At 43.7% G+C, this 25,344-nt stretch overlaps 1 protein-coding gene across 1 annotated transcript; it reads right to left on the bottom strand.

The window, feature by feature from the left end:
• Positions 1–9,899: 9,899 nt before the first annotated feature.
• Positions 9,900–18,634, bottom strand: LOC133066275 (pregnancy-associated glycoprotein 1-like). The gene is made up of 9 exons (XM_061157177.1): positions 18,534–18,634; positions 17,323–17,470; positions 16,229–16,346; positions 16,011–16,129; positions 14,615–14,808; positions 13,573–13,689; positions 11,907–12,048; positions 11,721–11,819; positions 9,900–10,049 (listed from the first exon to the last, which is right to left on the bottom strand). Exons 1-9 carry the CDS (start codon positions 18,632–18,634, stop codon positions 9,900–9,902), a joined length of 1,188 nt encoding a protein of 395 aa, XP_061013160.1.
• Between the last annotated feature and the right edge of the window lie 6,710 nt (positions 18,635–25,344).

Raw genomic sequence — 25,344 nt, 5'->3', positions numbered from 1 at the left:
ATCAATAACCTCAGATATGCAGATGACACCACCCTTATGGCAGAAAGTGAAGAGGAAGTAAAAAGCCTCCTGATGAAAGTGAAAGAGGAGAGGGGAAAAAGATGGCTTACAGCTTAACATTCAGAAAACTAAGATCAAGGCATCTGATCCCATCACCTCATGGAAAATAGATGGGGAGACAGTGTAAACAGTGTCAGGCTTTATTTTGGGGGGCTCCAAAATCACTGCAGATGGTGATTACAGCCATGAAATTAAAAGATGCTTACTCCTTGGAAGGAAAGCTATGACCAACCTAGATAGCATATTAAAAAGCAGAGTCATTACTTTGCCAACAAAGGTCCGTCTCTTCAAGGCTATGATTTTTCTAGTGGTCATGTATGGATGTGACAGTTGGACTGTGACAAAAGCTGAGCACCCAAAAATTGATGCTTTTGAACAATGGTGTTGGAGAAGACTCTTTAGAGTCCCTAGGACTGCAAGGAGATCCAACCAGTCCATCCTAAATGAGTTAAGCCCTGGTTCTTCAGTGGAAGGACTGATGCTGAGGCTGAAACTCCAGTATTTTGTCCACCTCATGTGTAGAGTTGACTCATTGGAAGGGATCCTGATGCTGGGAGGGATTGAGGGCAGGAGGAGAAGGGGACGACAGAGGATGAGATGTCTGGATGGCATCACTGACTCGATGGACATGAGTTTGAGTAAACTCCGGGTGTTGGTGATGGACAGGGGGCCATGGCGTGCTGCGATTCTTGGGGTCGCAAAGAGTCGGACACGACTGAGCAACTGAACTGAACTGAACTAAACTGAAATGCTTAGCACGTGCCTGCCTGAGTCCTACAAGAACATATCTGACAAAATGACTCTGATCCCTTCTTCCTTTAGCTGAGTTGTAGTCCCAGTTTGGTTCTGTAGTTGGGACCACCTGATTTCCAGTGGGGAGAGTGGTTGTCTCATCCTACCTCTACGCTACTGATTCATTACCAAACCATTCATCTCCATAAGCAACCGTTTTCCCCAAAACTCGAGTCTTTGAGTCGGGAGTCAGTGTTTGTCCCAACACATACATTACATCCTTGCAAGTAAGGTCAAAAAGCAGAGTAACACCTTCAAAAGCTCAAATATATTTTTCTGGGTCCTCTAAATAGTCTCGCATATCCTCCTTGATTTTTTTTTTAATTTCTTGATGAGAAAAAAGCTTACTAACTCTCATAGCCTGATTATTTCTCCTGGTGGGTGCTTCATGAAGAGGCAACAGCTTATGTAGCTGTTCCTCAGTCTTTCTGGCTGCTCTGTATATATGATCCCAGGGATAGATTGGAGAAACCTGCTTTTTTTTAATCTCTTTGTCTCCTGTCCTCCATCTCATCTAGCAAAATACGAGGACAGGAGGGAGCTAAAGGTTTCACACCCAAATCTATACCCTTAGGACCTAAGTCTGGCATACTTCACAGAGAGAAAATGGGCAACACATATGCTATTTCTACCCATTTTCCTTGTTTTCTACAGAACTGGTCTAATTGTAATACAGTATTATACTTAAGAGTTCCTCCAACCAGCCACCGTTTCCTGTCCTCCAATGGATACTGTGGCCATGCAGTATCACATAGGAAGACCAGGTGTGTCTTCTTTAAGCCCTGGGGATCAAATCTATCCCAGTTTTTCAGGATACAGCTCAAAGTAGTGAGGCTGGAATTTTTAGCTCCCGTCTGTAAGAGAGGGAAAAAAAAATGCGACCAGTGCCCTCTTTCTACCAGAGGGATCCCTGCCTGCTCTAGATGGGGGTATAGACAGAATTTACACCAAAGCTTTTCTTTCCTGGTCAGACTTTGTCTGTCCCTCACTGATGCAAGCAACCTACTCATCCCTCCCCGTTATACCACCGAGATGGGGTGGAGATGCACCAGGGGTAGACCTGATGGCATCCCTGACTGACATCCAGCTTCTCACCATTAAAACCTTGCTTGCCTCTGATGCCTACTGGGGTGCAATCAGAGCAACATTCCAGAATGCCTCCCAGGCTCAACCGCTGGGGGAAACATTCTTTTCACCTGAGTTCCTGGGCACGAACTTGAGTATATTCCTGATCACAATACAACTGATACTAACATAAAACTGAGATGTTCCTTCCAAGCCTCACCACATCAATATAAGACCCTCTAACCGTCACCACACCATTATAAGAGTTTCCTCTGTTCCACTAAGAGCCAGCGTTACCAAGGGGGTGGGGGAATCCCTTGTAGTTCCAATCCAAGTAACCTTTAACCTCAGAGATGCTCTTGAAGCTAGAGCTTCATCTAGCTTCCACACTTTTCATGCTTAGCAAGGCTAGGCACTTCCTGATTTCCAAACCAAGTTTGAGACCAAAATTATCAAATACAGTAATGGCATAGATCACAAGTCCCTTGACAGTCTATGACCCAACAGATTAGGTTAGTACTTCTAATTCCAAGGAGTTCTGAAATGGACAAAGAGACTGGAAAGTTTGATTGAAAAGCAGAGTTCCATCCATACAATTTACCCATTTCTGGTGGGCCCCCCAAAGGAGCCATGGGTGCCTCTTGGCATTAGCATGTCAGTATAAACCCCCAACAGGTATCTGCCATAGGCCATATGAGGTCGCCACAGGCTCCACACGTGCTTTGTGCAGGGAGTGTCATTCATTCACACAAGCACACCATAGAGTTAATAAAGTACAGCAGAAAACGTGTTCACTAGGAGAACAAGGAACTAGAGCTCCAAGCATCCTTACCTTGTCCAGAAGAATCCCCCCAAGATGAAAGGTTGTTGCTGAACCACGCAATGATGCCATGATTCTTGACCTCCAGAGGAGAAGAATTCAATTTGGGACCTGACACGAGGCTTGACTGCTCAGAGCTTTTGTGTAATGAAGTTTCATTAAAGTATAAAGGAGATAAAGAAAGCTACTGACATAGGCATCAGAAGGGGGCAGAAAGAGTACCCCCTTGCTAGTGTTAGCCATGGAGTTATATACTCTCTAATTAGTTATTACAGTGAATCAAAATAATTTCTGGAGGTTGTAAAGACCTCAAAAGGCTTTCTCTCATAATTTACACCTTAAGATAATAGGATTAGCCAGAAGGTTTTTTTTTACCAGTACTGTCCTCAAGAAGGATACATTATTGTTATATAATCCTAAGGAATGTAGAGGGCCAAAAGAAGTTTGTCCTTTCTTCCTCCTTGAGAATTCCAGACCCCTCTCTCTTGGGGACCCCTGGACTTCTTATCAATCTGCCTAGGAATTGACTCTCTCAACAATATACAGCCTTTACGTACTCCTTTACCTATCTGGGACCAGTCTGTTGTTCCATGTTCAGTTCTAAATGTTGCTTCTTTACCTGCATACAGATTTCTCAGAAAGCAGGTAAGATGATCTGGTATTCCAATCTCTGTAAGTTTTCCACAGTTTGTTTTATCCACAGTCAAAAGCTTTTGCATGGTCAACAAAGCAGAAGTAGGTGTATTTCTGGAATTCTCTTGCTTGTTTAATGATCCAGTGGTTGCTGGCAATTTGATCCCTGGTTCCTCTGCCTTTTCTAAATCCAGCTTGAACATATAGAATTTCACAGTTCATGTACTGTTGAAGACTTGCTTGGAGAAATTACTTGGGTAGTATGTGAGATGAGTGCAACTGTGTGGTAGTTGAATATTCTTTGAAATCGCGTTTCTTTGGGATTGCAATCAAAACGACCTTTCCAGTCCGGTGTCCACTGCTGAGTTTTCCAAATTTGCTGGCATATTGAGTGCAGCACTTTCACAGCATCATCTCTTAGGGTTTTAATTAGCTCAACTGCAATTCCATCACCTCCACTAGCTTTGCTTGTAGTGATGCTTCTGAAGGCCCCCTTGACTTCACATTTCAGGATGTCTAGCCCTAGGTGAGTGATCACAACATCATGGCTATCTGGGTCATTAATATCTTTTTTGTATAGTTCTTGTGTATATTCTTTCAACATCTTCTTAATAGATTCTGCTTCTATTAGATCCATGCCATTTCTGGCATTCATTGTGCCCATCTTGCATGAAATGTTCCTTCCCTACCTTTAATTTTCTTGAGCAGATCTCTAATCTTTCCCATTCTATTGTTTCCATCTGTTTCTTTGCACTGATCACTTAGGAAGGCTTTTTCTTAATCTCTTCTTCCTATTCTTTGGAACTCTACATTCACATGGGTGTGTCTTTCTTTTCTCTTTTGACTTGTGCTTCTCTTCTTTCTTAAGTTATTTGTAAGGTCTTCTCAGACAACCATTTTGCCTTTTTGAATTTCATATTTTTGGAGATGGCTTTGATGTGGTACATAGAGATGAAAAAACAAGCATAATTGCATCCAGTTCCATAATTTCATAGCACATACATGGAGAAACAATGAAAACAGTGACAGATTTAATTCCTGGGATCCAAAATCACTGCAGATAGTGGCTGCAGCTTGAAAAAAAGAACACTTGCTCCTTGGGGGGGAAAAAAAACTATGAAAAACGTTGACAGCATACTAAAACGCAGAGACATTCATTTACCAGTAAACCTCTGTATAGTCAAAGCTATGGCTTTTTCCAGAAGCCGTGGGTAGATGTGAGAATTGGACCATAAAGAAAGCTGAGTATCAAAGAACTGATGCTTTTGAACTGTGGTTTTGGACAAGACTCCTGAAAGTCCCTTGATCTGCAAGGAGATCCAACCATTCCATCCTAAAAAAAAATCATTCCTGAATATTATTTGGAAGGACCAATGCTGAAGCTGAACCTTCAATACATAGGCCACTTGATGGGAAGAACTGACTCTTTAGAAAAGACCCTGATGCTGGGAAAGATTAAAGGCAGGAGGCAAAGGGGAAGAAAGAAGACAAAATTGTTGGGTGGCATCAGCAACTTGATGAACATGAGTTTGAGCAAGCTGTGGGAGTTGGTGATGGACAGGGAACTCTGACGTGCTGCACCCCATGACATAGAAAAGAGTTGGGCATGACTGAGAGACTGAACTGAACTGATGTACAGAGGGCAATCAGGGAGCAGGGAGAAGTCTTTGGGGAAGGTAGAAGGAACAATTCCTGGATAGCTGACAATGATGGGTCAACAGGCCGTTTCAAGCTGGAGAAGCTGTATGGAAGCAATTCTGTGCCAGGTGGAGAGAATTGTAAGAGAAAGGCAAGGCAGCATCCCTGAGATTTCCCAGAGGACAAGATCCCTATTCTATTAAACTTTATCAATGCTCAATTTTGTTATATGTTTGGAAACATGAGTTTTGTTTTGGAAGTGGCAGAGCAATCTTCAGTGGAAGCACTGATGCTGAAGATGAACCTCCAACATTCACACCATCTGATGTGAAGATCCAGCACATTGGAAGAGACCCTGATGCTGGGAAAGACTGTAGGCAGAAGGAGAGGGACTAAAAGAATGAGAAGGTGAGAGGGCATCACCAACTCAATGGACATGAGTTTGAGGAAACTAAGCAAAATAGTGAAAGACAGGGAAGCCTGTTCTGCTGCCATACGTGTAATCACAAAGTGTCAGACATGACTTAGCAACTGAATAATACCAATGAGAACAGAGGGTCCAGTGAAGCCTCTGGCCCTGGTGGGAGTGGAGAAAGATTTAGGTGGAAGTGGAGGCTTCCCATTCTCGGGTGCAAGTCCTTGCATCCAAGGCAAGGAGCACAAGATACTGAATGGTTACCAAACACTGTTTTCTACAAAACCTGTTTTCTGTATGAGTGAGAGCTTTGACTGAGTTTGTGCTCTAGATATTACTGCAGGAGGTGGAAGGAAACTGGAGTGGGCTGTGTCTGCAAAAACCAGGTGACCAGCTGCTGGAGGGCGAGGCATGTGGTAAACATTCTGCACTAGGTGGAAAAAGAATCCAGAAAAAGTGTCCCTTCTGGAGTGTACATGCCAACGTATCCCTTTATTGGAGCAGATCCCTTCAGTGGTATTTTGGGGCAAGCAAGAAATACATGATGGGTGGTTTCTTTTATCAATTCCTGTGGGTAGTTAGACGACTCAATGTCTGGTTACTTCATTGCATGGTTGGAGTCATGCTTGGGAAAGAAACCTAGATGAGGTCCACACATATTTTGTCATTAAACAGCAAGCATTGGAAGGTTTCTAAGGCAACTGTTGGTAATTTAAACATGAGGGGCCAAATGGGAACAGTTTAATTTAACAGGTTGAGAATGGACTGTACAGGTTGCCACAGTTATTGCTATGACAAGTAGCCATAACAGATACTTGTTGCTATGCTGGACATGTGGGAAACTGACAAGAGACCAAAAGCCTTACAACTCTCCTTGCAGTGTGATTTCAGGCTAGAAGTAGTTGGCAAGGAAAGGCTGACAGGTAAGGCTGGGAAGGGAGTAATCTGAGCCAGTAATCATTAGTTCTTGCTGGAGCCCACAAAACAGAAGCATCAACTCAGTCAGAGTTCTATGTCATGGTTCAGAAATAGAGGTCATTTGGCTTGAATCAATATTGAGCCTTGGGGATGGCAGCCATAACCTCTAAGTAGTAGATTCCCTTCTCCCCGAGTGGGATGATAATTCATATTTGTTTCAGACTCAGGAACCCAGAAAGCCCTCTCTGTGCCACTTGTTCTCAGCAGGCGCACATGCAATCTAGAAGGTGGAATTATCATCATGGTGCCCATTTTCCAGATGAGACAACTGAGGTTAAGGGACTTGATCAAGTTCACACACATATACACGTGAATCGCCAAGCAAAAGCCCAAGGCAACAGTCCTCAATTTGTGTGTTTTTGTTCCACACCCACTGGTAGTGGGGGGTGGTGATCTGACACCAATGATTAGGCAGAAGCAAGCAATATTAAGGCTTAAATTGAAGAAAGTAAGGAAAACCACTAGAACATTCAGCTATGAGCTGAATAAAATCCCTTATGCTTACATAGTGGAGATGAAAGATAGACTCATGGGATTAGGTCTGGTAGCCTGGAGAACTATGGAAGGAGATTTGTAACATTGTATGGGAGATGGTCACCAAAACCATCCCCAAGAAAACCAAATATGAGAAGGAAACGTGGTTGCCTGCGGAGGTCTTAAAAAGAGCTGAGAAAATAAGAGAACTGAAAGGCAAAGGAGAAAGGGAAAGACATACCCAAAAGAATGCAGACCTCCAGAGAAAAGCAAGGAGAGTTAAGAAAGTCTTCGTAAGTGAACAGTGCAAGAATTAGAGGAAAATAATAGAATTGTAAAGAGTATAGAACCCTTCGGGAAAGTTGGAGATAACATAGGAACACTTTACACAAAGGTGGGCACAATAAAGGACAGCAAAGTCAAAGACCTACCAGAAGAAGATAAGATTAAGAAGAGGTGGCAAGAATGCAGAGAAGAACTGTACAAAAACTATCATAAAGACCAGGATAAGGATGATGCTGGGGTCACTCATGTAAAGCCAGATATACTGGAGCAAGTAGTCAAGTGGGCCTTAGGAAACATCACTGCAAACAAAGCTAGTGGAGGTGATGGAATTCCAGCTTAGCTGTTTAAAACATCCTAAAGAATGAGGCTGTAAAACTGCTCCATTCAACATGTCAGCAACTTGGAAAGCTTAGCAGTGGCCACAGTGCAGGAAAAGGTCAGTTTTCAACCAATCCAAAAGAAAGGCAATTTCAAAGAATGTTCAACCTATCATGCAATTGCGCTCATCTCATTTGCTAGCAAGATAATACTCAAAATCCTTCAAGTGAAGCTTCAACAGTACATGAACTGAGAACTTCCAGATGTACAAACTGATTTGAGTAACCAGAGATCAAATTGCCAACATCCATTGAATCATAGAGAAAGCAAGGGAATCCCAGAAAAACATTTCTGTCTGCTTCACTGACTATGCTAAAGCCTTTTATTGTGTGGACCAAAACAAACTGTGGAAAATTCTTAAGGAAACTGAAGTACAGGATCACCTTACCTGTCTCCTGAAAGTCTGTGTGTAGGGCAAAAAGTGGCAGTTAGAATCAGACATGGAGCAACTGAAAGATTTAAAATCTGGAAATAGCATGAAAAGGTATACATTGTCACTTTGGTTATTGAACTTATATGTAGCATATGTCATTCAATATGCTGAACTGGATGAATCCCAAGCTGGAATCAAGATTGTTGGGAGAATTATCAATAGCCACAGATATGAAGATGATAACTCCTTAGTAACAGAAAGCAAAGAAGAACTAAAGAGCTTCTTGATGAGGAGAGGAGATGCAAAATGTGGCTTAAAGCTCAACATTCAAAAACCTATTCATAAAATAATACTCAACATTCATGGCATCCAGTCCCACAATTCATGGCATATAGATGAGGGAAAAGTGGAAACAGTGGCAGATTTTATTTTCTTGGGCTCCAAAATCACTATGGACCTTGACTGCAGCCACAAAATTAAGAGACATTTGCTCCTTGGAAGGAAGTATGGCTATGAAAAACATGTACAGTGTAATAAATGCATAGACTCACTTTGCTACAGAAGTCTGTAGTGTCAAAGATATGATTTTTTTTTTCCTGTAATCATGTACAGATGTACGATCTGGACCAAAAGAAAGGGTGAATACCAAAAAATTAAGCTTTTGAACTGTGGTGCTTGAGAAGATTCTTGAGAGTCCCTTATACAACAAGGAGATCAAGCCAATCAATCTGAAAGGAACTCAACCTCTGACCACTCCTGTCTCAGCTGAGGCATCTACTGAGGGCCTCAAGGTGGAAAGAACAGATGCTTCCCCTGCAACATTGCCTAAGCATGGCAGCTCCAAGCAAAGAGCTTGCAGTCCCGCCTCTGGAGGAAGCTCAGAAAACCTGAAGGCTCTGTGTATCCTGGGTACTGATAGATGCATTGCATTCGCCTCACCAGCATTGGAGGCCAAGGAAGGGGCATTCTGAGCCCTGGAGGAGGGGGATGGCTCAGGGATCCACTGGGGCCATCACTTACCAAGTAGGACTGGAAAGGACAGAGCAGGCATATGTGGCAGAGAGCTGGTGACTGGGGTGTGGGAACAAGAGGAAACCAGCTCTGCATGAACTACCTCACCCAAACTCTCCTGGAGGAGAAGCCCAGTGATAAGATCATCTGAGTTTTGATGAAGAGAGTCTATTTCATTACCCCTTAGAATTCCTCTGAATGAGGAGGTGGTGGAGTTGGTGGGTCATCATGAACCCTTCCATGGCCTAGACCATTCCCCAGCCGCTCTCCTTGGGGCTGCTTCTCCCCAGATTCAGTCATGTAGTTCTGGAGGAAACTGAGAATCATGTGTGCTGCTGGGTCAGGGCCAGCGACCATGTAAAGCCAAACATAGGACCACCTGGCCCTTCAAGGATGGCTGATCTGGGGCTGTACAGGTGATCTGAGGTGGGTCATTCAGAGAACACCATTGAACTCTGATATCTACGAGCTTCTTTCCTTACTAGGTGATGCCTTCAGGATATGAAACCCTAGGGCAGGTAGCTTGGACTACCACACTAGGTATAGAAGCCTTAGGGAAGAAAGTTGTCAGGCTAAGACCCCCAAAGAAGAGGGAAGGGAAAGACCGAGGGTTAGAAAGAGAGAACTGAAGACTTCTGATTTCTTGTGTCCAGTCACTGAGATCTTTGTATTTCTTCTGATTCTTGTGTCCTGGATTCCCAGAATCATTTCAATGAGTCTCCCTTTTCCTTGAAGCCAGTTGGAGTTGGGCTCCTCTCAACTTCGATTCAGACTTGGTTCTAGATCCTTCACTCCCAGACACAAACATAGGCACCCATTTCTTTCAGCACCATTACGAGTGAAACCCTTTATTCTTTACTGAGAATAGGGTGTAGACCACCAAATACAGTTAATCAGCATCGTGGGCAGGAGTGCCCTAAGTGTGAATGAGTGTGTGTCAGGAGTGGCCTTTCTGATTCCTGAATCACTCCAAGAGTTTACACTGCCTGTGCCAGGCCAATTCTGTCATTTCCTCGATCATAAACCGAGAAATACTGCCTCAGGAAGACGTCACCCAGGATCCAGGTCTCTGTAGATGTACTTGCTGTGTCCTCTTTAAAGCTGGTATAGCAGTTGCCACTAGAATCCTGCGGGAGTCAGAGACACACACCAGTCAGCCTGAGCCCTTAATGGCGACTCCCCTCAACATCCAGACTGAGCACCGTTCTTAGTATTATTTCACTATTTTGATAATTATCAAGTGGTTTTATGAGCAACAGGGGATGTAAGAGTTCATCCAAAACCAAAAAGGGCCCCATATATGCGACTGCCATGAGGAAGGGTATCGTGAGTGGAGGACTGAAAGTTGGGGAAACACAGGAATGATAAAAAGGAAAGTCGTACTGTAGAGCATAAGGAAATATATTCAATATCCAGTGATAAACCACATGAAAAAGAATAAGAAAAGAATATGTATTTTTATGTGTATAACTGAGTCACATTGCTGTGCAGTAGAACTTGAGGTGACACTGAAGATCAGCCACACTTCAACACAATTTTTAGAAAAGAACAAGAGTGTCCCCTGGTTCTCCTCACTCCCTGTTTCTTTCCTCCTGACTCCTGCTCCTTGTTTTTTTCTACAGAGAAGGCAGATTCCCCTCCTGTGTCCCTACAATCCATACTTTATTAAAAATTATATTTTGTATTGGAGTATAGCAGAGTAACAGTATTCTGCATTTCAGGGGGACAGTAAATGGAATCAATTGTTTGTAACTATGTATACTGGTCCAAAAAATACCCCTCCCATCCAGGATGTCATATAACTGAGTGGACTTCCCTGTGCTGCACAGTAATTCATTGTTGATTATCCATCTTAAATATAGCAATGCCCACAACACGTTCTTGAAGACTTAACTCAGGAACTCTGGGAAGCCTCCTTCGGCCAACACTCACCCTCTTTGACCACTCCAGGCTTCTTTAGGTAACTTATTTGGTTCCCCATTCCCACTGGTCAGTCAGTAGCCCTCATCACCCTTAGTAAGTCCCTAGTGTCCCAATGCAGAACACCTTGGGATGCCATTTGCATGGTATCCAGTGCAGTGTTGCCTAGAACCAAGCAACCCTCCATATGGTTCCATGAGTGTGTGGTTTTAGAACTCCTGAAATTCCCTCTGTTCCTCAAAGCCTTCTCTGAGCCCATCAGCCTGCTATGTACTCCCACAGGGGGCTGACATGAAGCCTCCACCCTGTGCCGGGGCTGAGCAGTCACTGTGCACCCTTTATTCACCTTAGTATCCAACATCCCCACAGAGGGGTCAGGTACCCCAATTCACAAAGGGGACACCTGGCCAGAGCAAGGGGAAGAAGCAGCCGAGATCTAGGGTGACCATGTAATTTATCATCCAAAGCAGGAAAACTTTGAGAAGGGAAGGGAGACTGTTAATTTATGATGGAGCATCACACTGCAATTGTTCCCAGCCATTCTCCTTGTAACATGGCCTATTTCAGGGACTGCTAGCACTGACTTTCATGCTCATGCACCTAAGGTTTCAGATTGAACTGAAGCTCTCTGAGGACTGAAGGCCTCAGTGTTCCCCTCGCCTTGTGACTCCCACCATGCCAGCATGGTGTGGTGTGTCCACATTTATTTCAGGATGATCAGTGTAGTTGGTTTTGTAGGAGGCACTGGCCCAGCCACAAGGCTCAGAGCATCTACAATGGTGTGACATGGCCTGAAGATGGCGCCCTCCTCCCAGCAGCAGCCCAGGGATTCCTGCAAGCTCCAGCTTGAGAACCAACCCTCAGTATTGTCCCCTCACCTTGATGATGTAGGCTTGAGCTGGCAGTGGGTAGTTGAAGCCGTTGATAGTGAAGATAATAGAAGGCAGGGTATTGACCACAAAACATGAAACATAGTGCTGTTAGAGAGAGAGGGAGAGAGATTGGCCCTGGAGATCCTTGTTGTGTGTGGAGACAGGGAGTGACCCGGGGGCATGCCCTTTCACCTTGGAACCCCGTGGTATGGTGCCGATGAGCCTCAGGATATTATTGACTAGTCTTCTTGGGCCTTGGATCAGTGATGTCCCAGTGTCCACAAGGGCCTCACAGCCACCAGAACAAGAAATAACCCGTCTGTTCATGGAGATGCTGAGAGACAGTGGAAAAAAAATGGGCATCAAGGTCACTCTGAGTCTCCCCAGAGCTGCCCCCTTCCCGACTGTCTCCTTAACCATCCTTTGTCTCTCGCCCTGACTCTTTTCATCTGCTCTTGACACGGCACCTCCCTTGACATCCTTGAATGCAGTACTTGAATACACCAGGTTCTTTTGTACCTTGACACAAGCTGGTCTTCCTTCCTAGAAGACTCCCCTCCTCTTTGACTAGCAAATTTCTTCTCACCTTCCAGATTCCATCTTAATTGTATTGTTTTCAAGGAAGACTTTCCCCCAGTGTTTACCAGTCTCCTGTCTTGGTCACTCTCTGTAGACCTTCCTCATGTCTAGCATGTACCAAAATCACAATTCACTAAGTGTGTGTGTGTCATTTCTGTGTATCGGCTTTCTTAGATGTGAGGGCGAGTTTTATTCTCATTGCCTCCCTGAAGTGCCTGGCACACAGTGCATGCCCAGTGTTTGTCTGTCCAATGAGTGAATGAAGACTGAAAATAATGAGAAACATCCAGAGAGCTGTATCTGGTAGGGAACAAATAATGGGTTGAACACAGAGTAAAGATGGAGGTTTGCAAGGGCAGCTGATTCTCATAGTAGGGGGAAATAGGGGCTCTTCTGTGAGACGGTGTCTTCCAGCACTGCTCCTACAACCAGCTCAGACCCTGAGACCCTGGCCAGGCAATACATGACTAGCCCACAGAAACTCCAAAGGACAGGTCGGCTTTTGCCTGAGCGTATCACACAGAATCCTATCAGTTATTGCCTCTGGTCCTCAGGTCACTCCTGGATCCCACCTTTCTGATTCTCTCAGTTATAGCCCCTGCCCCACTCTGTGCCCAGGGATGTGGGGTGCCTTTTTTATTAGTTGCCTTCACATTAAGACTGCAGCCAACGTCTCTCCACTGCTGGGACGCTACTCCCTAAGGAGACCAGTTTTCCCCATTTTCTTAGGAATTTCCCTGTTTTTAAACTGAGATTTATCTGTATTGAGAACTTCCTTGGTCCCAGGTAGCCCTGGACAGTTGGTCATCTTATAGCGCTGTCCAGGCTGGTCAAATCCTCCCTGATCCTGTTCACCACACTGCAGAGTCCTCTGACCGTGCTCCCTGCCTCACTGGGCAGTGAGTGCAGTGCTCTTCAAGCTTCACAGACCTCTCTGGACCCTGTGAGGACCCTGGTCAGAGCCCTGGTCAGGAGGCCTGGGGATTATGACCTCATGGGCTGTTTGCATATCTATGTGCTTGTGTGTCTGCTTGTATGTGTGTTTGTATGTGTCTCTGCGTGTGCTTCTGTGTCTCTGACTAGCTATGCATGTTTATATGTGTCTCTGTGTATGTTTATATGTGTCTGCTTGTTTTTTCCATGTGTCTGTGTGTCTATCTGTGTCATTGTAGGTGGTGTATATGTTTGTGTGACTATGTGTCTGAGAATCTATTTGTGAGTGTCTCCATGTACAGATGTGGAGAATCCCTTGGGCTGACCCTCAGAAGGAGACGCTTACTGGTCCATGTGGACACGCCAGTCGCCCGCTTGGATCAATGGTACCCAGTGGAGCGCTCCTTGGTAGTAGGATTTATCCACCCCACCAAACATCACCACACTGCCCTCCGGCTTGCTTCTGTAAAGAGAAGACAGCTGGTGGATCCTTGGGGGGCAGTAACAACAGCACTGTCTCAGAGCTGTGCATGTCTACTCATCAAGGCCCTAAAAAGGTCTTCATCTACAGATGCAGAAATCGAGGCTAGGAGCAATTGAAAATGAGACTGAGGTCAGTTACTGGCTAATGGGTGGCACAGAGGAGGTTAGAAGCTGAGTCACCTAGCTGGGCTCCACCCATGATATCTTCTGAGATGCCTTGGACCTCCTGTGACCTGAGTGCTCAGACACCCTCAGAGGACAGTGTGCTGAAGCATTTTGGATTTCCCCTTGTCCACTTTGTCATTTTTAAGGAAAATCAAGGCCTGGAAGTGCTAAGGGTGTGGAATCAGGTCACCCAGGGTTGGTTCCACTGGCTTGTGACCTCTACTGTCCAAAGGGCCCCACACTCACAAGGGACCCCACCTCTGCTCTCCCTGTCTTGAAATGCCTAATATTTCTTGAACAAGGGGTCCCACACTTTTGTTTTGTGTCCCACATTTTCCTTTTTCACTGGAGCTTGCAAATTGGGTAGCTGGTCCTGGGCTCACAGTGAAATGCTAATGAGGAAGGAAAGCTACCCACCATCATTCTCCTTCCTTATCCAATCCATAAGCAAATCCTAATGCCTTTCCCTCCAACTTGTTTCCTGTTGCCTTCCATTAGTCTTCCTACTCATTCATCCACCTAAACCAAGTTACTGATCTTGAGCCCAGGAGCAGGGTTATGTTCCAATACAATGTTATTTATAAAAGCCAGTGGTGAAGCCAGGTAGGGCTCTTTGGCCATAGTTATCTGGATTAGATTATCTCTCAGGATACTTACTTATCAAATGTTCTACAAATTTCTTACAACTGAAAGGAAATTACAGCTAATTTGGAGAAACGGATTGTCCATCTCAGACTTACTTGCTCAGGTAGAAGGCAAAAACAAGCTCAGAAATGGCACCTTGATTCTTCAGGTTGTCAAAGATGGGGATGCCTCCAGTGAAAGAGAATTTGGGGTAGTTCAAGCCCAAGATGCCATCAAAAGGCATTCCTTCAAACCCGGATTGTGCCATGCTTAGACCGAATTCCTGATCAGTAATTACAAGGTCCCCAATCTGTGGAAGAGAAGCATGATCCCTCTTACAGATATGTGAAATGGGGCTAGGACTGGGATGGAGTGCATTGCCATTAGATCCTCAGAGAAGAATTGAGGCTGGGCTGTGTCTTTGGTGGACCTCAGGCGGTTAGACCAAGCTGAAAGGGGAATTTGGGTTACATTTGAGAGAGGCTGTGAATTTTAAAACATCTGACCCTCTGAAATACACCACTTTGGTGAGTCAAATTGGCCCCGTGGCTTCCGTACAGGTGGGGCAACCAAGAGTCAGGCCAGGACCCCATCGGTGCCCCCTTGTGGACAAAATGAGCCGAGAGCAAGGTAGCCTTCTCTTTGCCATCACTGTGACCTAATGACAGGAATGGACTGCATTCTCTGTAAGGTACTGTGGATTCTGCATCTGTCCAGGAAGACAGAAGCCGAAAACACATTCTTGCTTGCAGGGATCTATGAAATTACTGCCTGGGGAATTCAACTTTGGGGGTATGTGTGTCTTTGTGTGAGTGTGTATGACAGAGAAAGAGAGAGAGGGAAACTATTCAAGTACTTTGGGGGAAGCAAGCCATAAGTTATGTTGCACTCTCAAAGGCCCCCTAGTGTGAGAACTCGTTTATCAGCCCCCTAACTTCTCAGGCCTCCAGTTTCCCAGTCTGGATACTTGAAGCCCTTGAATGCCCCGAGGGACCCCAGATCAGTTTTATCCTGTCCCCAAACACCCCACAGCAACTTCAGTCCTGAAAAGCCAGCTGAGCTCCACTGTTTGCCACATGTGTGACCTCAGCATGGCCCTTGCAGTCTGCACCTCAGTTTCCTCATATGTCTCATGAGCTAATCAGAGTAACTGCTCTGTGGCATTGTTGCAGGACTAAACCACTTATCACCTGAAAGTGGCTAGAACAGTGTATCAGAATATAAATTGGGTGCTTTTTCCCCCTCTTCTCCCTCCCAGCAAAATGAACCTTGAACTGCTCATGGGCAGAGAAGCTTCAAGTCCCCATCTCAAGCCACTCTCTGGGTTAGCTAATCTGTGTGCTCATCTGTCACCACGGGCACTGCCTCCCCAAGGACAGGACCCTATGGGTATGTTGGCCAATATCTATGGGAGTTAGACTAGGAAGGGTCCTGCCAGATCATCCTGCTACTGTTTTGCAAGCAGTGGTCACTCCATAGCCAGTCCTGACTTAGCATTTGTTACACTGTTACCCGAATGGTGTCACGAGCAACAACTCCCTCCAACCTCGCAGAAACGTAATTGATGCTGAAGGTCTTATTGGTAGGCTGGTAGGTGGAAGACTCACGATGTCTGAACAAAACGTGTGAAGCTGCAGACACAAGAGATAAGTGTCACCAGGTGCCAAGGGTGCAAAACAGGGTGGCAGGGCAAGGGAAAGATGGTCCGGGTACGGGGTGTCTGTACTTACAACAGAATCGGCTGGTGCAAAACATAGAGGGCACCCACAAGTTAGATGAGCCTGTATCAAAGAGAACCTGGAATTTCTGAGGAGGTGTTCCAATGGTGATGTTACCCACGTAGAGCATCTACAGGGAAAAAGAGGGAGTAGTTTAGTGCAGAGCTGGCTACCCTCTATTCCCACACTCATGCCTACCTCTGGATGTCACATATCTCTTGAGATCACTTTCTAACCACCGTGCAGTTCACTGACTTTGGTCACAGAGGTGCCTGCATTTGATATATCTGTCCTGTGCTACATGGTATGTAGGAAATTGACTCTATGACCAGGTGTTGAAGTGGTACATCCAGCATTGGACACAGAGAGGCATAACCACTGGACCTCCAGGACCACTGGACACCCAGGGAAGTACTGGTGCCTTCATTTGAGAAACTCTGTAGTGTCTTCAAACCCAGCCTTAGCGCCCCCTTCTCCAGGAGGTCCTTCTTGATCAACCTCAGCCACTCCCTCTAAAGTCAGACCACATCCAATCAACACCACACAGGTGACCCTTTCATTTGACATGTATTTACTAATATGCCTATCTCTCAGACCAGCATGAGCATTCTTGAAGACAAAATAAGCCCTTTCTCTAATCTAAAAACAGTAACCAGTGTTAGATACTTATGGCTTTACACGGAATACGGGTTCATTGGCTTTTTACGGCTGTGATTCCTGCTTCTGTGTAAAATGAATTCCTCTGCCTGGGGATTCACAATTGCTTTGTCGTTGGTTCTACCATTTGTTCAGTGACGCTTCAATCTTCACCTGTAACTGACTGACTCACTTATTTCTGAAGGAACAATCTCCCTCAAACTAATGACACATCTTGGACACAGAAATGGATATTTATCTGCCACCTGCTAATTGCCGGGCCCAGTCACAAAGACCAACAGTTGAGGATGAGTGTGTGTTCTCCTCTGCCTGGGATCCCTGTTTTCCAGTGTTTCTGCCTCCTGCAGGAACCCCATCCCCACATCCCACCTGGCACCTCCAGATGAGCCCCGGCGCTAGGCTAGAGCACCACAGGGCGCTGTGGAGCACCACCCTCCCAAAATACTCACATTCTTGATGTTTCTCAGGGGGTGAATAGTTATATTTGAGCCAGGAGAAGTCTGGTATAGTCTGTAAGCATGTTCCTCCAGGAAACTGTTCAGCATGTTTTTTTCACTGCGGATTTTTCTCATGATCTTTACTCTCGTTAGAGATATTCTTTACCGAGAATTTGACCAATAAAACAAAGAAGAAGCTCTGATTAGCTGTCAGTGTTAAGGTAAAACCATCATTGTAATGGCCCTGTGTATTTTCTAATCATTTTTATGAGGCACATTATTATCAGAATTTTATGCATATACCATGGCAAAGACATAGGTTTGATTACAGGTTCTGTTCTGCAATCTGGGACAAGCCATATGATCATGTGGTGTCTCAGTCTCCCCCTCGGTAAAATGATGGAATGTAACAATACAAACCCTCCAAATCGAATATTTTTGGGGGCTAAGTGAAGTGATGGATATAAGGTACCTTATAAATAGGAAGTCTCACCAATGACAGACATTAGCATTGCTGTTGCAATCTCACTGTATCCTTTTCATAGAACCTCGAGGAAAGAGGTAGAAGGGGGACTCTTATGCTCTTTTACAAGGGAGCAATTTTCAGTGCAAGAGGTTACTGAGGTGGCTGTGATCAGGCTGCTCGTCAGATATAAATCTTTATATCAAAGAGTATATGTTTCTCCAAGGTGAAAGAGTAGAGGGACTTGAAAGAAGAATCCAGGAGTTAGGGACCAAGTAAGGATAATTCAGAGGCTCTAGAATGAAGGATGAGTTGAATGAAAACAGAGAGAAATACACTCACAGAGACCTCCCAAGAGATGGAGAGGTAAATGACAGTAATACAGAGAATCAGACATAGACATATACACACTTAAGTAGACAGAGAACAAAGAGGACTTGTTGAATAAAATGTAGAAAAGTGCCATTCCACAGGACCACACCTACATCTGCATAGACTATGCACTGAACAGTTGTAAGGAGTTGCATTTTCAATAGGTCATGACTGGACTCCAAGAGTTGTGAAACCATGCAAATCTACACCAAGACTCTTGGGATCCACAGTTCCTAAAGTAAGGTACTTATCAATAAGTAAGGGTTGAACTTGAAGACTGTCAGGGAAATATTCCATTCCCATCTAAACCTGATGGGTGGAAGAATAATCAGATGAAAAGAAAAATCTGAGAAAGGGAGATGATGCAGCTTACAGTCCCCATACTTACTTGACTATGCACTCTGAGAAGGCCACCAGCCCGAGGAGCACAAGCCACTTCATGCTTCTTTCCTGGCTCCAAATACTCAGGGAAGTTCGGGTTCTTAGCATGTAGTGGTGACTGGGAGCCCCTAGTTATATATGCTCTGACCTACCCTTGTTTTCCCCTTTATGCCACTAATAGATCTGATAAAAACACACAGCTTTTGATAAAATCTTTACTTTCATCAGTGTCCTTGGCAAGTGAACTTTGAAGCTTTTCAGAATACAGACAATTGAACTGTAAACTCTCCCTTGAAGCTTGGCTGGAAAATCTAACTGATCTTCATGGACATCTAAGGAGATGAAGAACTTTGCCTACTTGAAGAAAAATCTGCTAAGAACATCATGAAAATGGTAACTAGGGGCCATGGTGTACATTCATGATTTCATGTCATCTTCCTAGCCACTTCATGAGATATGCATTGCTGTCTTCATTGGAGAAGAGATTGCTAGGAGGATAAGTTGTCAAATGGCAAAATGAAGAGTTCAGGGACACCGCAGGGACATACAACTGGCCTGAGGTAGTGGGTCTAATGGCAGAGATCAGGGGCACCTGTGATGCCAGTCTGCATCAAAGATTTAGGGCAGAGCAGTACTTCAGTTGCATGGGTTTCAGCATTGGAAGAAACGTCATATGCATCCACAAGATGTTTTATATCATCCAACAAACATACAAGGAAGGACTGTGCTGGATTCTGGGTTAAAGGCTTCAAAGTCAAAGTGGATCAAGACAAAAGTACTCTTTACCTTAAGAGAGCTAGCAGTCTAGTCCTCACAATCTCATGGACACAGGAGGCAAGAGAAATGATAGTAGGACTAGGTGGCCATGCTGGACCATGACCCCTGGAAGCAAACTTTCCTCCACTTCACCCAAGCTTGAAAGCAGGCCAGTTAGCCATGTTTTCAAGAGAATCAGAAGGTTGAATATGTATGTACAATCTACTGGTTTTAATGTTAGCATCTAATTTTGTTTTCTCTAAAAAACAGTGGGAATGAAATCTGCACAATGATGTGCTGGAATCAGCCTTTAGTCTCTGCAGGTTTTTTTTTTATTTCTAGCCTAGACTTGGGAGTGCAATGGGGACAGAGAGGAATTTAATACAAGATGGTTGATTTACAAAGAGACTGAATGCATACTGCACATTTTTATTTCCTTTCTCTTTATAAAGAAAGATCACTGGAGACATGGAAACCAACACATTTAACTGCTGAAGATGAATGGATACATTTCTGATAAAATTTCCCCATAGTGTCTATACCATGAAAAATTTTGTCTGCCAAAGTAAAGACCAAAAAAAAAATTTTTTTTAAGTCTTCCCAATCAAAGAAGACAAATCAGCTGTGGCAGCCAAAGTAAAGACTATCATGTTTAATGACTCATCCAGGACTCCCAGGGCCTATTCAGCATGAGATCTATCCAGGCCTGTCTCTTGAATACAACAGGAGCCTCTCCTGTCACCGGATGTATGTATGTGGGGCACTGTGTCTTGATCCTCAATTTTGCATATTGTTTAAATTTAGGCTTGGTGGTTAAATTCTAACAGGAGGAATATGATGTCACTGACAAAAGACAGACCTCTATGCCTGTTGAACTATGTCCTTGGAGAAGACTTTTATTTTTTTTTTCATTTATTTTTATTAGTTGGAGGCTAATTACTTTACAGTATTGTAGTGGTTTATGCCATACATTGACATGAATCACCCATGGATTTACGTGTGTTCCACATCCTGATCCCCCATCCCGCCTCCCTCTCCATCCCATCCCTCTGGGTCTTCCCAGTGCACCAGCCCTGAGCACTAGTCTCATGCATCCAACCTGGGCTGGTGATTTGCTTCAACCTTGACCATATACTTGTTTCAATGCTATCCTTTCAGAACATCCCATCCTCGCTTTCTCCCACAGAGTCCAAAAGTCTGTTCTATACATCTGTGTCTCTTTTTCTGTTTTGCATATAGGGTTATCGTTACCATCTTTTAAAATTCCATATATATGTGTTAGTATACTGTATTGATGTTTATCTTTCTGGCTTACTTCAATCTGTATAATGGGCTCCAGTTGCATCCACCTCATTGGAACTATTTAAATGAATTCTTTTTAATGGCTTAGTAATATTCCATAGGGTATATGTACCATAGCTTCCTTATCCATTCTTCTGCTGATGGGCATCTAGGTTGCTTCCATGTCCTGGCAATTATCAACAGTGCTGCGATGAACGTTGAGGTGCATGTGTCTCTTTCAGGTCTGGTTTCCTCAGTGTGTATGCCCAGGAGTGGTATTGCTGGGTCATATGGCAGTTCTAGTTTCCGTTTTTTAAGGAATCTCCACACTGTTCTCCAGAGTGGCTATACTAGTTTGCATTCCTACCAACAGTGTAAGAGGGTTCCGTTTTCTCCACACCCTCTCCAGCATTTATTGTTTGTAAACTTTTGGATAGCAGCCATCCTGACTGGCGTGTAATGGTACCTCATTGTAGTTTTGATTTGCATTTCTCTGATAATGAGTAATGTTGAGCACCTTTTCATGTGTTTGTTAGCCATCTGTATGTCTTCTTTGGAGACATGTCTGTTTAGTTCTTTGGCCCATTTTTTGATTGGGTCATTTATTTTTCTGGAATTGACCTGCAGGTGTTTCTTGTATATATTTGAGATTAATCCTTTGTCTGTTCCTTAGTTTGCTACTATTTTCTCCCATTGTGAAGGCTGTCTTTTCACCTTGCGTATACTGTCTTGATGACTGTGGCTTTGTACTAGAGCCTGACGACAGGCAGGATGATTCCTCCAGTTCCATTCTGATTTCTCAATATTGCTTTGGCTATTCTAGGTTTTCTATATTTCCATACAAATTGTAAAAATATTTGTTCTAGTTCTGTGAAAAATACCTTTGGCAGCTTGATAGGGATTGCATTGAATCTATAGATTGCTTTGGGTAGTATAGTCATTTTGACAATATTGATTCTTCCAGTCCATGTAGACGGTACATTTCTCTATCTATTTGTGTCCTCTTTGATTGTGTTCATCAGTGTTTTATAGTTTTCTACATATAGGTCTCTCGTTTCCTTAGGTAGATATACTCCTAAGTATTTTATTCTTTTTGCTGCAGTGTTGAATGGTGTTGTTTCCTTAATTTCTCTTTGTTTTCTCAATGTTAATGTATAGGTGTGCAAGGGATTTCTCTGTGTTAATTTTATATCCTGCAACTTTACTGTGTTCTCTGATTAGCCCTAGTAATTTTCTGGTAGAGTCTTTAGGGTTTTCTATGTAGAGGATCATGTCATCTGCAAACAGTGAGAGTTTTACTTCTTTTCCCATCTGGATTCCTTTTATTTCTTTTTCTGCTCTGATTGCTGTCGCCAACACTTCCAAGACTATGTTGAATAGTAGTGGTGAAAGTGGGCACCTTTGTCTTGTTCCAGACTTTAAGGGAAATGTTTTCAATTTTTTCACCATTGAGGATAATTGTTGTGTGTTTGTCATATATAGTTTTATTATGTCGAGGTATGTTCCTTCTATTCCTACTTTCTGGAGAGTTTTTTTTTTTTTTTTTTAATCATAAATGGATGTTGAATTTTGTCAAAGGCTTTTTCCTCATCTATTGAGATAATCACATGGTTTTATCTTCCAGTTTGTTAATGTGGTATATGACACTGATTGATTTGTAGATATTTAGAAATCCTTTCATTCCTGGGATAAAGCCCACTTGATCATGACGTATGATCTTTTTAATATGTTGTTGGATTCTGTTTGCTAGAATTTTGTTAAGAATTTTTGCATCTAGGTTCATCAGTGATATTAGCCTGTAGTTTTCTTTATTGTGGCATTTTTGCCACATTTCTTCATTTCTTCCTTCTCTAGTTGCTTTAGGTGTAGAGTTAGGTTATTTGTTTGACATTTTTCTTGTTTCTTGAGATAAGCCTGTATGGCTATGCACCTTCCCCTTAGCACTGCTTTTACAGTGTCCCATAGGTTTTGGGTTGTTATGTTTTCATTTTCATTCCTTTCTATGCATATTTTGATTTCTTTTTGGATTTCTTCTATGATTTGTTGGTTATTCAGAAGTGTGTTATTTAACCTCCATATGTTCAAATTTTTAATAGTGTCTTTTCCTGTAGTTGAGATCTAATCTTACTGCATTATGGTCAGAAAAGTTGACTGGAATGATTTCAATTTTTTGAGTTTACCAAGGCTAGATGTATGGCCCAGGATGTGATCTAGTCTGGAGAAGGTTCTGTGTGCACTTGAAAAAAGGTTAAATTGATTGATTTGGCGTGAAATGTCCTATAGATATCAATGAGGTCTAGCTGGACCATTGTGTCATTTAAAGTTTGTGTTTCCTTGTGAATTTTCTCTTTAGTTGATCTATCGAAGGTGTGAGTTTGGTAATAAAGTCTCCCATTGTTGTTGTATTATTGTTAATTTCCCCTTTCATTCTTGTTAGCATTTGCCTTACATTTTGTGGTGTTTCTATGTTGGGTGTGTATATATTTATAACTGTTATATCTTCTTCTTGGATTGATACTTTGATCATTATGTAGTGTCCTTCTTTGTCTCTTTTCACAGTCTTTATTTTAAAGTCTATTTTATTGAATATGAATATTGCGAGTCCTGCTTTATTTTGGTCTCCTTTTGTGTGAAATATTTTTTTCCAGACTTTCACTTTCAGTATGTGTCCCTTGTTTTGAGTTGGGTCTCTTGTAGACAACATATATAGGGGTCTTGTTTTTGTATCCATTCAGCCAGTCTTTGTCTTTTGGTTGGGGCATTCAACCCATTTACATTTAAGGTAATTATTGATAGGTATGGTCCCGTTGCCATTTGCTTTGTTGTTTTGGGTTCGGCTTCATACAATCATTCTGTTTCCTGTCTAGAGAAGATCCTTTATCATTTGTTGAAGAGCTGCCTTGGTGTTGCTGAATATTCTCAACTTTTGCTTGTCTGTAAAGCTTTTGAATTCTCCTTCATATCTGAATGAAATCCTTGCTGGGTACAGTAATCTGAGTTGTAGTTATTCTCTTTCATTACTTTAAGTATGTCCTGCCATTCCCTTCCGGTCTGAAGAGTTTCTATTGAAAGATCAGCTGTTATCATTATGGAAATCCCCTTGTGTTTTATTTGTTGTTTCTCCCTTGCTGCTTTTAATATATTCTCTTTGTGTTTGATCTTTGTTAATTTGATTAATATGTGTCTTGGGGTGTTTCACCTTGGGTTTATCCTGTTTGGGACTCTCTGGGTTTCTTGACCTTGTGTCACTATTTCCTTCCCCATTTGGGGGAAGTTTTCAGCTATTATCTCCTCGAGTATGTTCTCATGGCCTTTCTTTTTGTCTTCTTCTTCTGGGACTCCTATAATTCAAATGTTGTGGCATTTCACATGGTCCCAGAGGTCCCTTAAGAGATTGTCTTATTTTTTTTTCTTTTCTCTTTTTTCTTCTCTGCTTCATTTATTTCCACAATTTTATGCTCTACCTTACTTATCCTATCTTCTGCCGCCATTATTCTACTGTTGGTTCCCTCCAGAGTGTTTTTGATCTCATTTATGGTATTATTCATTGTTTTAATTGACTATTTCTTCTAGGTCCTTGTTAAACATTTCTTCCATCTTCTCAATCCTTGTCTACAGGCTATTTATCTGTAACTCTATTTTGTTTTCAAGATTTTGGATCGAGCTTGGAGGAGCCAAGATGGTGGAGGAATAGGACGGGGAGACCACTTTCTCCCCAACAAATTCATTGAAAGAACAATTGAACGCAGAGCAAACTGCACAAAACAACTTCTGATCGATAGCTGAGGTCATCAGGCACCCAGGAAAGCAGCCCATTGTCTTCGAACCGAGGTAGGACAAAATATAAAAGATAAATGGAGAGAAAAAGAGTTAGGGGTGGAGATCCATCCCAGGAGGGGAGTGTTAATAGAGGAAGTTTCCAAACACCAGGAAACCCTCACACTGGCGGGTCTGGGGGAAGTTTTTAAATCTCAGAGGGCAACCTAACTGGGAGGGGAAAAATAAATAAAACCCAAGATTACATGCCTAAAAGCAACTTCCAGCAGAAAAGTACCCCAGACGCCATTATCTGCCACCAGCAAGTGGGGGCGGAACGGAGTGGACCGGGAGGCATTGCTTAGGGTAAGGACCGGGCCTGAGTGCCCGGAGGGCAATCGGAGGGAGCTTTTGTGAGTTACCAACTTAAACTGTGGGACAGCAAAACAGAGAGAGAAAATTAACTGGCCTGAACATACGGCCAGTTGTTCACAGAACAAAGGGACCGAGCAAGTCCAGAGTAGCTAGACGGCTGCAGACCGGCCCAGCCCCGCCGGAGGCAGGAGGCAGGGGGGAGTGGAAAGGGGCAGGCTGGGCCCCAAGGACTGCATCCCCTACCGCACTGCAAACAGGCCTCCAGTTTCTAACCAAAGACTTCCTGAGATTCTGGATGGTGGACACCCGCCCGGAGGGTCGTGGCTAGACACAGGGTGCACGCACCGGACTGGCACCAGCGGGGACTGGGGCTGGGGATGTAGAGGGGAGAAGGCGCACTGCACCCGGGGAGAGTGCACCCATGAAGCTCCTGGCTGCCTGAGCTGCATGGGCCGGGTAATGCACAAAACGCAGGCTCAGCCGAGTCCGTGCTTCTGTGGAACACCCAAGGGCTGGAACCACGCGCAGTGCAGGGCACGCTCCATATAGAGCAGCCGGGAGCCTGAGCAAAGTAGATGGGGAAAGCAGCGCCTCTCCCTCCCCGCAGCGCGACAGAACTACCAACCTGAAGAAGAGACCACCTCCGCCCG

Source organism: Dama dama, chromosome 2 (assembly GCF_033118175.1).
Source record: "Dama dama isolate Ldn47 chromosome 2, ASM3311817v1, whole genome shotgun sequence".
Lineage (NCBI taxonomy): Eukaryota > Metazoa > Chordata > Mammalia > Artiodactyla > Cervidae > Dama > Dama dama.
The sequence above is the reverse complement of the archived record's forward strand: the minus strand, read 5'-3'. Positions and strand labels throughout refer to the sequence as shown.